The sequence below is a fragment of the Lycium barbarum genome, chromosome 12 (assembly GCF_019175385.1).
Source record: "Lycium barbarum isolate Lr01 chromosome 12, ASM1917538v2, whole genome shotgun sequence".
In the NCBI taxonomy this organism is placed as follows: domain Eukaryota; kingdom Viridiplantae; phylum Streptophyta; class Magnoliopsida; order Solanales; family Solanaceae; genus Lycium; species Lycium barbarum.
In genome coordinates, this window is record NC_083348.1 from 90,820,332 (window position 1) to 90,836,694 (window position 16,363).

Below are 16,363 nucleotides of genomic sequence, written 5' to 3' on the forward strand. Positions count from 1 at the left end.
ATTGAGAGAGAGAGTAAGATTTTAATTTCTCTTCAAAATTGTAAACAAAAACAAAAAAATAAGAATTTAAGGCTTACGCCACGTGCATCGGGTTAACGCTCCGTCTATAGACTAATCCCTCGACTACGCTTCCTCCTTTGAAAACACTGTGCGCTCCAATCTAAAATAGCTAAAGTCCAAGAATTTTCATTATGTTATTCATTGTAGTTAACGAGCGAGGGGAAAAAAAATGACAGTTTTGTCGATTAGTACGTTTCACTAACGTTTCCCTATGTGCTAAAATACACTCATGCATATGTTTTCTCTTTTTGTTCTGAAAAAACAAGGGATATTTGATGGAAGAAATAATTTTCATATAATCAACATACATGCGACAAAGATTGCTCAACTGCCGTCACTGATACTACTGAAAATAAAATGAACAAGATGCCTCCTACATGCCTCAAAGAGTACATCAACTGATGCTACTTAAAATTTTACAGAGAGCAAACTCGGGAAAAGAAATAGATTGTTGCAGTTTCCAAACCTAAGGACCTCGAAATCTGTCTGCTTTATCCAGTCTTGAGGTACCTGAGCTTGAGAATTCTCCCATTACATCAGGAAAAGATGTTGGACGGGGTTCCCGCTTTAAAGAAGTTGGCAATCCTGAAACTTCCTGAAAAAAAAATTAAGAGTAACAGTTCTTTAGGCTAAAGTTACGCAATTCCATGACTAGTAGAGATGTCACTTTGAATTGTTTGTTCCATTTTTTAAGAACACACGACATTACCAACCACTGTAAAATTGACTGATTGCCCACTGAATATTCAAAAGCAAGCAATTAAACCATCAATGTATCACAATTTGAGCAAATCAACTACTCTAGCTAAATCAAATCTAGTTGCTGCCAGAAATACAGGCCTTGGATATAGAATATTGCTATGATTCCTTTAGACAGATATATCAGGTGCAGGATGTTACCTTTCCTCCTTTAAAAGTAATAAAGTCACTATTGTAATCTCAAATGCAGGTATGTCTACTATGATGAAGCACCACAGCGTATAAGACTGTAACGCATTTCCCCTGAACTTTATCTCATTTTAGGGGTTCTAAGAAGAAAAAGGTTATGCCTATATCTATACAAGACTAAATACAATGCCTCACTCTCAAACGTGGCCCTTGAGTTGAGCTGTGTTTAGTTTTAATATGGTGGCAGCAGCAATAGCTGTTTCCAGTTAGTCAGTCCCCGATCTTTCTATCAGGCAAGGGACAATTTAGAATTTCATTGCAACATAAAGTTACAACATCAAAGGTGAAGTTACATCATTAACTAGAAAACCTAGATAAAAGGAACTTAATTAGGATGCACCACTTATCAGACCTATCAAACAATTCTTACTAAAACTTGGACCACATAATAAATGAAGTGTTATAGGAAAGAACAATAACCTTTGATTTTTAAGGTTCTGTTCAGTTTCATTCTCAAAGTCAGAATGGAACTGTTGCACAGGGTTACATGCAGCATTCTTCATTAAGAAAAATATGGCAACTTGCAGTAGAATACAAATAGGAAAGCAAAGAGTAAGGATATTTTGGGACCAATTCTGGATTTAGTGCAGATGAGAACAAAAACTAAAGAAATGGCAAAAGAAAATTAGAGTTGGGGAATAGAGGAAGCAGAAAACAAATACTAGTTCTTTCACTTGTCCCTAAGGGCTGATGTGCTTTAACATATATTTGGTCAAAATGGCTGAGATCCTCAAATTTGAGTGGTTATCACACAGTAGTACTCATGAGATTGTTCCCGTGTGACACTGATACAGCAAGAAAAGTTCATTAATGCACCTTACTTCATTAATGCACCTTACCTTCATCAAATGCAGTCTCAAGTCGCAAGGTCGAACTTGATTACCAATACATGCCATAACAAAATTTGAATATTGAAACAACACATCAGCAGCAGCTTGCTTCTTTTCTTCAACCTGGAATGCATGAGCGTTAAAGCTAATAGCACAATCTAGAGATGAAATTTGCAAAGGTGTCTCATGCACATTGCATGGTAACCAACTGAAATTTTCCAGCAATCAGCGGTCACACCTAAGATAAGGAAAATTATAGATCACTAAGGTCAGCAATAAAATCTTATATACGTGTACACACTTCTAGCCATGCTTATTTTCCACCTCAGACGAGTTAACTCCATTGATTTATGCACCAGAAGCATCCTAATACATGTATAAAAACCCAAAACTAATGACTACAGATGCTTAACAAAATGATAATCATCAACCTATCCTAAGAAGTGTTTTTTTTTTTTTTTTTTTTTGATAAGGTAAATAATTTTATTGTGGGAAAAACACCCGTATACAAGCCAAATACCAAAAAAGTAGAGAATCTACACAATATATGGTTCTCTATGAATGTCGATCTATCTTCTGTACAGATAAGAACTTCATGGGTACACCAAAAACTAAGAATAAGGGGCTATTGCTAAGAAGAAAAGGTTATGCCTATATCTATACAAGACTCAATATTTCTCAGTCAAACACTTCCATCAACCCTTAGAGAGATGAAGAAAGCTCTCTCATTTAGTGGGTAGTTCCACTTTCAACAATATTAACAATCAACTATTCCTATATACTATATAATTATTTCATGACCAAGAAAGCTTCACTCTTGATTATCTTTTTTTTTACTTTGATTACCGGTTCCTTTCTTTAGCTAGGCAGCTCACCAATTTTAACTAGCCATAGTTACAATACGAGGAAAAAAACCCCTTTTCTTTTTGTTCCTTTTTCAAAGAAAAATTAAGTTTGGATTTGCCTCCTTTTAAGCCTTCATCTATGGCAATCTCTGTATTTGCCTTTAAGGAGGTCATCTTTGGCCAGATAAGGCAAGAAGAAGCTACCTTAATTACCCAAAGTATTGATTGATTACAAATTTGAACAATTGAGATATCACTAAACAATATTCTGATTTTTCTGCATTTGAAATGATTAATCAATTCTGATATATATATATATATATCTGTTTTCTACTCAATTGTGATATTCATTCTAGACTCAAATGCTACTTGCTAAGGGCACATTATTTCAAGATCCAAGGTTCAATATTCTTTCTTCCATGCTTATTAGTACTTTATGTTTGCTAATACTGGTTCCAACACAGACTTTATCGTGATCTTGTATGGCATCACTTCTTCCACAAAAAAAAAAAAAAAAAATTGTTAGAATTATTCAAATGCATGTGAGTCAAGGAGTAAATTATTTACTAAAGACTTGAAAGAAAAAAAATCCAAAAAGGGATAATAAGAAGCTCCAATTAAAGCTTCAAAAACCACATGTCTATTAAAACCAAAAGCAGAAGGATTAGAGACGCAATTAAAAACTCAAAAAAAAAACAAAAATAGGGTTACAAAGCAAAAGGATATCAGACTAAGAATAGATGAAATAGTTAACAGGAAAACATGGCAGAAAACAGAAAGTTAGGTACCTCGTAATCGTCCTTCATGCCTGAAATATGGGTTTCTTCCTGCTTCTTCTCCCTCAATTTTAATATACCATGGATTGTCGAGTCGTTTTCCTAAATATAAGGTAAATTTATGTCAGAACTTTCACAGGCCCATTAGCTCAGTTGGTTAGAGCGTCGTGCTAATAACGCGAAGGTCGCAGGTTCGAGACCTGCATGGGCCAATTACTAATTTTTTATTCACACGCACATCCTGTCTGTTACTTGGTACTAACTATTTTTATCATTAAAATTTCCCAGGCTCGTCATGTTTACACACAATACACTCTATTATTTGTCCTTAATTATTTTTTAATTATCTATTCGACAATAAAATTTTCGGGCTTGCCATATTTTTTGTTTTTCTTTTAACACATTATCTGTTTAAATGAACTTAATTTTTCAAATAATAAAATTTCCGTGATTTTGTAACTTGGGGGATGTCAAGAAGGTTCGAGATGAGATTCCCTTCGTAGTTAATTGCACGGTTTCCCTTCAAATGGACTGGTCTTTAATTTTTGTTCCTCAAATTTGAAATCTTTAATTTTTGTCATTTGCCTAAAACTCATGGATTCTGGATTCGAACCTCTCTCAGTCAAATATTAAAAAAAAATCACAAGGCAGAAGTTTATAACAAAATTAGGTTTTTTCAGGCAAAAGTTAGATTTTAAGGCAGATGTTTGTAAAATACCAACTAAGTTGACATATATATACGTAAGAATAGGGTATATTTACGAAATATGACAATATTTTTTAGTTTACAGAACATAACGATAGATTTCTTACATAACATATGCGATAATTTCTCTCAAAGTTGTGTACGAAAACTGTGTGAAATATGTATAACTCGCTCAAAGCTTTAAAATTAATCTCAAAATTTTATGTATGAAATATGTATATCTCGCACAACACTTAGAATTCTCACATTTCACATTTTTCCTATATGAAAATTATATAAAAAGGTATGAAATATGTATATAACTGTGTAAATTTTGTATTAAGGTTCATGTTAGTTTTTTGAAAATTTAAAACAACTACAATAAGATTGTATGCAACTTTCATACAATATTCATATAAATTTAATACAACTACAACAACATAAAAAAATTAATATACAATTTTCATACAAACTCGACATACAATTTTAATACAAATTTGAATTTCGCTTTGAAATTTGAAAGGAAAAAAAACCACGCTTTAAATCTTGCCTAGGCTTCAACTATCAAACTACAAAGCTTTATCACTGCTACCCCAAGAAATAACCGAATCCAGTAAAGGGTCATCAATCAAATTAAAAGTCTTTCACAAAAATGGCGGAATTGGTGCTTTTCAAGATTTTCCTTTTTCCAGATCCGTGTCCTTCGGATACAGCCTAAGCGTGGCATGAACTCGCGAAAGAAAACTTCGGATTTAGGGTTACTATTAATCGATCGCAATTGAAATTCTCCTTTTCGGAGTCATCAGTCCATATTTTAACAGAAACAGAGAAATGGGAGAAGGGAAGGGTGGATTAAAAATAAAGACAACGACAATTGATGAAACACACACTGACACACACATATGACATATCCATGGAGGTCTTGCCAAAGAGCTACTGCTTAGTCCTTGTCTTGTAACCCTTTGAAACTTGAAACACCAAGTGAGAAAAACCAAGAGGAGATGTTTTGATAATAGGACAATGGACTTCTAGGAGGAAACAGAGAGAACGGGAGAAGGGGAACAGAGGTGGAGGCAGATCTGTTCCGTATGAAACATAGAATATGAAAAAAGGGGATACGGGTGGCGTTTAATTTTTCCAATCTGGTATATTTTGTAATTTTGTTAGTATATTTTGTAAATAAGAAAAAATATCTTTATGTTTTATAATATAGAGTTTTAAGTAATTTTATTAGGTCATTTTTCAAAAAAAAAATCCTGAAGGCAACTCTACCTTAAGTAGAGTTTGAAACTGAATTTTGCATGGAATTTAAATTTCACCTTGCGATTTTTTTTTTAAAATTTTTAACTGAGTGGAATTTTGAACCCGAAACTAAGAGATTTTTAGTATAAAAATTAAAGACCACCAATTTGAGGGGCAAAAATTAAAGACCAGTGCCTTTGAAGGGAACCCGTGCAAATGACCCTAAATTCTTTAAAGGCGTTGGCATAACTCGTGGATATTATGATGCATAACATATGCCCTTGAGGCATAAGTTCAATTTTGAAGGCCATAAATTAAAGACCAGCACAAAATCTGCAAAAGTGCAAATGACCCTCCGTTTGTAGCTTGCACGTTAAAGAGTGTTCAGAAATTAGAAGTTAGTAATTTTCACATATGCCGCAGCAGTAGCAGAAACGAGACACAAAATTGAACTTGGAACAGATTAAAAAGCGGCGTATCATTGAAGATGCTTATTACAAACTTCTGCATAAACTATAATAGATACAATGTTATTGTTACATGTGATACAGACATTTCCTGTACAGATTGCCATACTATTGCTAATCAAAACTCTGCTTAAGCTAACCATAAAAAGTTGGCGAAACCAGCATAACATTATAATGCTTATTAAAAATTTTGCATAAGCTATAGAACAGATACAAAGCTAAGTGTCTGACGTGCAAACATTTCCTGTACAGATTGCAAAACTATTGCTAATCAAAACTCTGCTTAAGCTCATGAGTTTTCTGAGCTCTTCCATTTTATTTCTTTCTTCCGGTTTTTGTTATTCAGTCGCTAAAGAGGTCTGATGGTTAGGCTTTTCTTTTAGTCAAGGAAAGAATGGTGGAAACCATCAACTTGCTGTCTATGGGCTTGGTTAAATAAGCATCCATACCAACCTGTAAGCATTTTGCTTCATCTGATGACATTGCATGAGCTGTCAGTGCAACAATGGGAATGTGTGTTCCTGTTTCCATTTCTGCTCTTCTAATTGCCTTTGTTGCTTCATAACCATCCATCTTTGGCATCTGTTAAGAGCAATTTATATTAGCAAAGAAGTTTCTGGATCTTTCAGAATGATCATGTGGTAAGTTAGAATTAAACACAACAATTTCTTATAACCATAAATTCGTGCGCGACTTACTTGACAATCCATGAGGATCAAGTCATAAGGAAGGGAATATGAGCCTTCAGCTTGGGAGGTAATTGAATTATCGTCTTCCTGGAGAGATTCATTTCTGCATTCATTTGAATTAGACACGGGTTTCAGTGCATCTACTGCCTGCAATCCATCTCCTACAACAACCACTTTAGCTCCCAGTTTTTCCAGCATTATTGTAGCGACTCTTTGCAGCACTGGGGTATCCTCAGCAAGCAGTATGCACAGACCTGCAAGCGATTTTTGTCCTGCTACCTTATCAGAGCAGCCATTAGTGACCTCTTTGGCGGAAGTGCTTGTCAATTGATGTTCTCCGTTCCTCATTTGTCCTAGATCATTCATGTCTGAAGCATTTTCGTCATTGAAGTCAATGAAGTAGTTGTTTAACCCATAATGTGAGAGAGAGGCTTTGACAAAATTTTCTTCCCTCTTTTTTTCACTACGGAAGGCACTTGCACATCTATCATTTCCATTATCTGACTTGTCAGAATCATCTGAGCAGGTGATATCAGAGTGGTTAGGATCAATTTCAAGACATTCATGCAAATCTCCTTCTACTGTTGCATTGTCAAAAGACTGCAGCTCAAGATTTTTTTCTTTTATAATAGTTTCCAAAATCTGAATCATTTTCCCCTTATATAGTGGTCTATTGACCATAAGTAGGTGTCCCCTTCTTCGGAGTTCCATCTTAATGGTACTCGACGTATCATGGTAAAGAATCCACGCAAACTTTGCTCTACCACAGTATTCGTCAAGAAAATTTAGCTGCTCCTTCCATATACTTGTGCTCAAGTCAAGGATGCCAATGTCAACAACTATGACAAAGAGCAATGAGGCCTGAGGATCTTGAATGCTCAAATCTTCAGATGCTAAACATTCACAAGGTGCGTCTTGCAAATGGCTTTTGGATACGGAAATCCCCTGAAGAATTTGTGTGAGCTCATTCCAATCAGATGCTCCACAAGTATGCACCCCATTTCTTTCTAACCATTGGGACATTATTACTCTACCCATTCTGCCATTGAGTGCAAGCAACACCTGCATTCAAGTTCCATTGTGTACAAATTGCTTAGACCTTCACAAAATTGTAATCATTTTAGTTCAAGGTGTTTGCAAATTCAAAGTAATTTAGCCATTCTTAATGAGATTGTGGGGATTGTGAGGGCAAGTTGGGGATGGCATCATGATAAGATAATCAGGTGGGGATATCATATGATAAAGTGCCAAGAAAAGTACTTCGATGGGTGCTTGAGAAGGGAGGAATCCATTTGAATTATATATGAACCACAAAGAATATGTATGAGGGAGAGATCACAAGTGTGAGACACTGGAGGATACAAATGAGCTTCCCATATATAAGCGTGAATTTTACACCAAGGATCTTCTTTGAGTCTATACTTGTTACCATAGTTATGGATGAGCTAACCAATAACACATGATGAGATTAAAACATATGCTATTGCATATAATAGTTTGTTAACTGATGAAACTAGCGAAGTGTTCAACCAAAAGCTATGGTATAAATCTTGATAGCAAAGGTGCTAGGATAAGCAAAAGTGAGACACCATATATCCGCTGCAAGTTTAGTCCTATAAGAATGGAGGTGAACTGAAATTAGGCGAGATCATCTGCCTCCCAGTCATCATAAGAATGGTATGGTAAAGGTAAATGTATTAAATAGAATTCAAATAGATGACTGAAATGGAGGAGTGGTGTGGGAGTGCTACGCGAAAGGAGAATACCAAGCAAAGCGAGACGCAAGTTTTATAGAACAGTCAAAATACCAACAATGTTATGTGTAAATACTGGGCCTAGGTGTCTTAGAAGTTAGAAGTATGAATGTGATGATGAATGAGCTGTGCTACCAAATTATACAAGATTAGAGATGATTGAATCCACGGAAAATGATACTAACACATGTTGATAATAAAATAAGAGAAGTTAGCCTATGATAGTTCAGTCATGTTCTACGTATTCCTACAAAATGCATCACTCCATAGGTGCGGCACTATGATAATTAAGGTGTTAATAGGGAGGTAAACCTAAAATTGCATGGGGTACCTAGAATTCAATGTGAACTTAACCAAGAACAGAACCAAATGGAAGTAAAGAATCCATTAGTATGGTTGATCAGTTTAGGGAAACAGTGACACTTAGAAATTAGAAAAACCCTAAGTTGCCTTAAAATACAAAGCTGACCAACTACTTTCAGCTTGAGTTGATTCATTATGGTTTAACTCTCAAGTCATTTCCAAGAATGGCAACAGACTGAATACCTGTAATACTCTAGCATTCCAGTGAATCAGTGAGGATAAATACATTTAGTCTATGCAGTTTTACTTACCCTCAGTTTATGTTCTTCAAAACGCATCTGGCAGTGCTGTCCAGTGACTTCTGCAGGACAGTTTAGTTGAAGGTATAGTTGTATCAATGTCCCTGGTCCATCTTTTTTTACAACATTGATCTCTCCACCCATTTTGTTAACCTGTATATCATCCTATCACCATTAGAAACTGCCAAAGCATTCAATATCTTCACTTTTATGCTTAAAGCCTATGCCAAGGGGAATTTCTCAAAAATGATGAACAGTGCGGAACTTTGCTTAGAGGGTTATCATACATGCCATCATTTGCCTTGTAAGGGGCTTCAGACCTCGTCAAATCTAGAAAATCATAAAGATAAACTTGAATTCTTTTTTTCAAGCCCCATCCACATTGAAATATTTTATCTTGCAAATTCAAAACCTCTAATTCTTGAAAGTTATTTATTTGAAACAGAAAAAGAAATTGAACTCACCAGCGTACGTACAATGCATAGTCCAAGGCCAGTCCCACCATGCCTGAGTATCAATGCAATCAAACAATGAAATACTTTTATTCAGGTACTAAGTAGCTTTAAGGTGTGCAGGAAATAAATTCATTCATTCATGCATGTATTCTGTTATTTAACTAAAATGTTCGCCCATAGATGACAATGATGTGAAAACTTCTTACAAGCGAGTTGTTGATGGATCAGCTTGCTCAAAGCTTTCAAATACAGATTCCCATTTACTTGGATCAATTCCTAGAGCAACAAAAAGGGAAAATCCAGAGAGAGAGAGTTAATATGCAGTAGCAGAAAGTGGGAAAATAAGTTAATTGGTGAACTTCATGGTTATTTTGGATTTGTGATCATACCACAACCAGAGTCCTCAACTTCGAACCACAGGATCATTTTGTTATCTTTCTTGGAGAATTTTTTGCCCTGGCTTTCTTGGCGCTTGAACTTCACTTTCGGAGCAGTCCAAGAGTCTTTCTGATTAAGTGAAAAATTCCCTCCGCGAGCACTCTCACACCATCCCCGAAGAATGATATATCCGGCTGTAAGGGATTTCAAATTGTAAAATCAACAAATGCACTTGTATCGAAAGAAAACTTTATCAAGACCTTAATCTCTTCATTTTATCAGAGGTAGTATAGGGTCAGCAGAACCTTTCAGTTTAATTCTTGTAAGGGGGCTTTACCAATTATGAGAACAAATTGAAGGACTTGCAAATGCATTTATTAAAAGGTTGCACTTACAGGTAGTAAACTTGAGAGAATTGCTAATTAGATTTGCGAAGATTTGAACAACTCTGGCAGAGTCTCCTTTAACTAATTTTGGCATATCATCTGCAGATAGAAATATGAGAATAATATGCCTTCAGAAAACAATGTGAAGAGTCTCAAATTCAATTCCTAATCATATTTCTTTTGCACTTTCTATAGTTGTAAGTAGAACAGTGGATGTACCAGAGAGATCTAGAACTGTCTCAACATTGTGATTAATGCACTGGACAGAGAACATATCAACAAGTCCTTCAAGTTCTCGAGCCAAGTCAAATTCTGTTTCTTCCAACACAAGTTTTCCAGATTCTACCTGTTAAAAAAAAGTATAAGATGATGAATATAATTCTTCTCAAGTCTAATTAAAGAATGAGCTAAATCCAGCTGCAACGTTACCCAAAATAGTCCACTAAAATCTCTAGTACTGTTTCATCTATGCTAGAATTTCTCCAAAGGAACAGTAAGGTGACTTTTGTCAACCAAGAGTAAACTCTTAACAACAGTATCATCAAAAGAGTTGTTAATGTGCTCTACGATATCAACATTCACAAACATTTTGATTCCTTGATTTGGTTTTGCATCTTACCTTGCTGAGATCCAAAATGTTGTTTAGAAGCCGAAGCAAGGCGGTTGAGCATTTACGAATCTGAGTAATAGTTGCATACTGCTCATTTGTAAGATAACCATCACTTATAAGAATGTCCAGCAAGCCAATAACTGCAGCCATAGGTGTTCGTAATTCATGACTGTGAAAAAACAAAGCATGAAGTAACTGTAGAAATGTACGACTTGAACATTTGAGAAATTAAAATTTTAAACTGACAATAAATCTTTCCCCTTAAGGAAAGATCTAGAGTAGAAGAGTGGAAGTTAGCTACTTATTGTCTATATCAGAGTTAAAAATAAAAAACAGTCCAAAAGAAAGGAAATATAAACAGAAAGCTAAAAGCTCAAAAAAGTGTGCTTCATTGAACAAGAATGTTGATGCAACTTCTGCAAAACCTGAAGAGAGTACGTGTTGGTTAATATTTCTTGGTGCACATGTTGAACCTTAATATTTGGAAAGTAAGATTTCAGGCATATTATAATACCTACTCTAGTCTTATTAAAGTTGGTGACTGCTGAAATTCATCTGGTCTTATGGGGGAAAAAATGAATAAAACCAAGAGGTTTCTTTTTCTCTGCTTTACAGTATAACCTCTTTGTCACCATCACTGAACAACACAGCTAGATAAATAAATCCAGCTTCTAAGAATCTTGAAAAGAAAAAAAGCCCATATATTCATGGAATTCATCTTTGGTCTGATGTGATTAACCATATGGCCAGCAGAAACTAGACCAGAGACAAAGGATAGATACTGCTGATATGTCTGATAGCTTTATTTCATTTTATTTTCAGAAAAACGGCACCTTACTTGCTAATATGAGCTGCGTAAACATAAAACAATGTGAATATTTCTCTTTTGAAGAGCTGCTGAAATTTAACCCATTAGTAATGCACCAAAACCCTCACTGCAGGTACAAATATATTAAGCTAATAATAGAGAACTGATAAATATTCACCTCATGTTCGCTAGAAATTGGCTTTTGTAATTGCTGGATGCCTCTGCCTTCCTTCTTGCATTTAACTGGCTTATCAGCTCTGCTCTAAGTTTCATTTCCTTTGACACTCCATCTGTTAGTACGAAGATGCAGACACATCCAATGATTAGGATGCATATTGATGCTGAGATCAATATTACCAGAGTCTTGATAGCCCTCTCATCTACCTTTCCCATTATATATTTCCTTGGAATGATGATTACTCCTACCTGCAAAGCTTGTAGATCAGTAAGCACGACAAATTAGCAGAACGAGCTTATCCAACCATGATACTGAACTTTGCTAAGCTAACAATTTACCATTGGAAGTCTCTTTAAGTGCAGAAAAAATGAGTCAATATAATAGAGCTGGTTCCCAAGTTTAGCATTCTCTATGTGCACTTCTTGACTTGGAGGAAGCCTGTTTCCATATTCTTTTTGTAAGCACTCAGCTCCAGATCGTATAACTGGGTCTTCAGAATCAGTAGCCATCATTAGCTTCGGTCCTTTCGTAGTATTCATCAATAGAGGGGTATTCGTGGAAGTAGAGAGCAACCATCCCTCTTGAGAGGTTAAATAAATGTGACCACTGTGGAATTCAACAATTTCTTTCATCAATTGACCTACACTATAAAGAGCTGTAGTAACTCCCACAACAGCAACTATACTTTTATTTGATGGATCCCAAACAGGCAGTGCTGCTGAAAGCAATGGTGAATCTGTATACTTGCTCACAGCCACATGCCATGAAGCTGCACCATCTGGTACTTGTGATATTCCAGCAATGTTGATCAACTCATCCGGTGGGATTATGCTTTGCTTTCCATTCTTTTCTCCAGTCGAGGGATCTAAAGGTTCTCGGTACCAAATTGCTGAGATGTTGTTGTGTATAGTTTGGTCATTCCATCCTTGACGAGACGACAATAGATTTACATCATATGTACCACTTATAGAATAATTGGCAAGATCAGAGTATATGTAGAATGTATTGTTACTCCTGTGATCTCTATGGAAAGCCTGAACGAAACCATTTTTATAGTTGATGGTTAAAGAATTAAGAGCTTTCCGGCTTGCAAACATAGCCCACGTCACCTCCTTCATGGATTCGTACAGCTGCTGAGGGGAAAATAAATTAATAGTAAGAGATAATGAGAAACTTGAACACTGTTTCCAAAGTAAGAATACTACCAAATAAGTTGAACAGGAGGCGAAAGAAATCACCTCAACTTGTTGAGCTTGATCAACAGGGTTGCTATACTTTCTGATTACATACTCTGACAGCTTAACCTGAGCAGTGGTAATTTCAACAGTAGTATTCAAAATGTTCCACATCCTTAATATTGGTCTCTGCAGAAGCTCATGACGAAGACCAAATGCGAGTGTATTAAGTGACTTTGATGTATAAACTCTGGTAAAATGCCATGTTAATAAAGTTAGCATTCCAATCAAAATAGCTAGCATGACCTGCATATAACCATAAAGAAAAGGCCAAATCAAGAATCTGAATAAATTCCCACATCATTTAACTCAATATAATAGTATCCAGCAACACTTGTACAGTCAGTCTCAAGATGAAAATCAAGATCCAATTTTCAAACTACTGAGATAGAAATGGGATGCTGAAATAAATTAACAGCTCAAGATGAAAAATAAACACAGGAAAGTAATCATTTTAATTTGGTTATGCTTCTAGTTAGACTAGCAAGAAGATAAAATAAGCTGCAGGCACCAGTTGTTATAGAGGTTTTTCTCCTATGGGTGTGAATCAACAAAAAATGGCAAGCAAAACTAAAAACATTCCAAAAACTGATCGGTACTCTGTAAGAAGAATTATGCATATTTAGCCATCAGAATTACAGTAGTTGTTTATAACAAACACCTTGCAGACGAAATTCACTTACCATGATAGCAAGGCGAACAACGAAAACACCACGATAATTTGACTGACAAATACTACTGTCAAAGGGAAGTTCTTCATCCACTTCAACATCTCTATGGAAGGTTCTTGGTGTACCACTACCACTACTACCACGTGAAGGAGATTGGTTTCTTTTGGAAAAATCAGCAAATCCAAGCATTTTACTGAGTACCCTTTCAGGCAATGATCCTTTTGGTGTAATTGGAGGTGATGAACATTCAATGCTTAGACTAGGAGGAGGAGGAGTAGTAGTAGTAGTAGTTCTATAAGCTGCTTTATTATGTGCCATTAATATTCTTTGCTCAACTGTAAAAAATAACAATCACAGGACTAGTACTTAGTAGCAGTAACAACTTGAGGATGAAGTTGAAGCTATAGCCCATAGACAAAGACAAGTAGTATAAATGACAAGAGACTTAAAGAAGGGGCAGTGTGTGTTATTATATAAATAAAAATACTGGTAAGAATGAACCAATGTCAGCGTGACATTGTCGCTTCCCACTTTATGGAATGCGCTTTGAATAGTGGGCGAGGTGTGTGTGTTATTTATTTACTTTGTTCCTCATCCACATACCAATTTTTTTTTCCTATTTCTAACTTAAAAGTCTTTCCTAGTTCATTGGCTAAGTAATTCAATTAGGTTACATATTTCAATTTTATTTTTCGTTTCTTTACCCAACCACCCACCTCACCAGTTGTGCACACCTTTTTTTATTTCACCCAAAAATATCAAAAAATAAAAATATGGAGTAAAATCTTTTGTAAGTTACATTGCTTGAATTAACCAGGAGCAAAAATTTCATTTCTTTAATCACATCTTCCCAAAATAGCAGATCTTCTTCATATTTGTGATCTTCACTTGTTATGTTACGGGCTGCCTTAATTGTGCCTTGGCGCCCGCAACCTTGCGCGCCCGAGCGGGCCAAACGAGTGTCAGCCGCACAGGCAGTGCCAGCCCACAGGCAGTGTCAGTCGCACAGGCAGTGCCAGCCCACATGCAGTGTCAGTCGTGCGGGCGACGTGCACCAACATGGGTGCCGAAGGACGAGAGTCCACAATCATCATAGATATGCTCCATTGCATATCCTAGGAGCAGCAAGGGAGTGTAGCAAGGATCTGAGATAATCCCACGGGTCGTCGACGCTCGAGCGACCCCGTGCGAGCCTGAGTGTCAGTCCCGAGCATTTCCGAGCCACAGATGGAATCTTGGGATTTCGGGTGAACACACTCTTCCTAGGATGTTATTGAATATGCTTACCAAGTTTGGCGTCATTTGAACATCATTTACCTAAGGGCTTGACTTAGCCAAGGAGCAGTGTCAGTGTCAAAGCTCCTAAGGCCATATCGCGTTCCACGAGCATGGGAATGAGATGAAACTTCATGGAGGAGTGAAGGAAGTCAAGAGAAAGAGTTAGGAACAGGCGGCGCTTCATTTGGAGTTCGAATCATCAAGAAAGACCAAGTGTGATTCTCGGGCAGAATCATGTCCAGTGCTAAACCTTGGGCTTTTCTTTTTAAAGCATATATAAGGGGGGCAGAGGTGTCTCAGCTCAGCCAGCCTCCCCCGTACGTGCCACCATCAAGCCGTACTAAGTGAGCATCCTTGGGGACAACCTCAAGGGCCTGCCTAGGCATCCCCATTGGATCCTAGGTACCCATACGAGTCACGCAACTCTATGGGCGGCGCTCGGCCACAGGCCAGCGTTGGGCGCCCAACGAGGGCCGGAGGCTTGACGTATGGACCGACTATGCCCTGCGGGCTATCCTTGAGAATAAGAAATCCCTCTGTGCCGATTGAACACTCGAGGCATCCATCCTAAGAGCCTCGTGTGTTGACTTGTGAGCTTGGCTCAGGTTCAGCCTAGCGAGCAAGGGTCCGTTGGCCTAGACGTGCAGTCGTAGGGCGATGCTGCACCGTGCAAGATGGAAGTATGTCGCGAGGGCTACATTTAGAAAAACCGCATCATAGGCATACTACAAAGAACACCCATGACATAGGCCAAGGATTCAAGAGTTGCCCTACTCAGGCATCGCACCGCTCGGGCGTACAGGCACCCGACCAGTGTCAAGCCAGAGGATTGGACTGTGCGCGCACCCGCGACGCTCAGCTCCTGGCGAGGGACTGTCATGTCCATAGCCAACCCCAAGTGTGAGTGCAGGCAAAGACAGAACATATGAAACCTGCCACAGGGGCATTCTAGCAAGGCAAGGCCAAAGCCAAAGCCTTGACATCGTCTCAGCAGCACCGTTGAAGCTAAGCCTCCAAAGCCATGGACATAAGATCATGCCATGAGTCCTGGGACTATCATTAGGCTGACTCGTAGTCCGCCTGGACTACGGGCGCCGCACGGGCCATTAGTGTACCACAGACACTATAAAGGAGGCGGCCCGTGACAGTTAGTGTGTCTAATATTTGCCTTCTTCCGGCAAGTAATTGCAATCTTCAATAACAAGTAGAAAGCGGGTTTTCACTTCTAATTTTTTATATCCCATTCCGTTTGTTAATTTTAGCTTTTGCTTGATGCTTCATAAGTTGCGATGAAGCTTAAGGGAGGTTTCATATTATCTGAATATCACAATATCGATGTTCCTCGATCATCTCTAAAATTCTTCCGCAAGCGGACGCCTATTTTTTAATGTTATGAAAATCGTATAGAATAATAATTTTATCAAGGCCAAAGTCATCGACGGACCCTGAACTTGTCCTGATTTTTC

General features: G+C 37.3%; 2 protein-coding genes and 1 non-coding gene across 5 annotated transcripts; 1 reads left to right on the forward strand and 2 right to left on the reverse strand.

The window, feature by feature from the left end:
- Nucleotides 1-331: 331 nt before the first annotated feature.
- On the reverse strand, nt 332-3,617 carry LOC132623585 (uncharacterized). The gene is made up of 3 exons (XM_060338361.1): nt 3,472-3,617; nt 1,848-1,961; nt 332-655 (listed from the first exon to the last, which is right to left on the reverse strand). Exons 1-3 carry the CDS (start codon nt 3,487-3,489, stop codon nt 527-529), a joined length of 261 nt encoding a protein of 86 aa, XP_060194344.1. The 5' UTR covers nt 3,490-3,617; the 3' UTR covers nt 332-526.
- TRNAI-AAU (transfer RNA isoleucine (anticodon AAU)) lies at nt 3,598-3,671 on the forward strand. The gene has a single exon. It is a non-coding gene; the product is annotated as a tRNA-Ile (tRNA).
- Nucleotides 3,672-5,833: 2,162 nt separating this feature from the next.
- On the reverse strand, nt 5,834-14,139 carry LOC132622058 (histidine kinase 1). Of its 3 annotated transcripts, XR_009575803.1 has the most exons (14): nt 13,632-14,139; nt 12,952-13,194; nt 12,052-12,846; nt 11,714-11,961; nt 10,737-10,896; nt 10,337-10,463; nt 10,127-10,216; nt 9,743-9,925; nt 9,560-9,629; nt 9,363-9,405; nt 8,911-9,051; nt 6,552-7,604; nt 6,022-6,435; nt 5,834-5,988 (listed from the first exon to the last, which is right to left on the reverse strand). XR_009575803.1 is itself a non-coding variant. In XM_060336577.1 (13 exons), exons 1-13 carry the CDS (start codon nt 13,935-13,937, stop codon nt 6,220-6,222), a joined length of 3,672 nt encoding a protein of 1,223 aa, XP_060192560.1. In that variant the 5' UTR covers nt 13,938-14,139; the 3' UTR covers nt 5,834-6,219. The 3 variants fall into 3 exon arrangements, 2 of the variants coding, with proteins under 2 accessions (XP_060192560.1, XP_060192559.1); XM_060336577.1 differs by having other exon boundaries at nt 5,834-6,435; nt 12,052-12,843; XM_060336576.1 differs by having other exon boundaries at nt 5,834-6,435.
- Nucleotides 14,140-16,363: the final 2,224 nt, after the last annotated feature.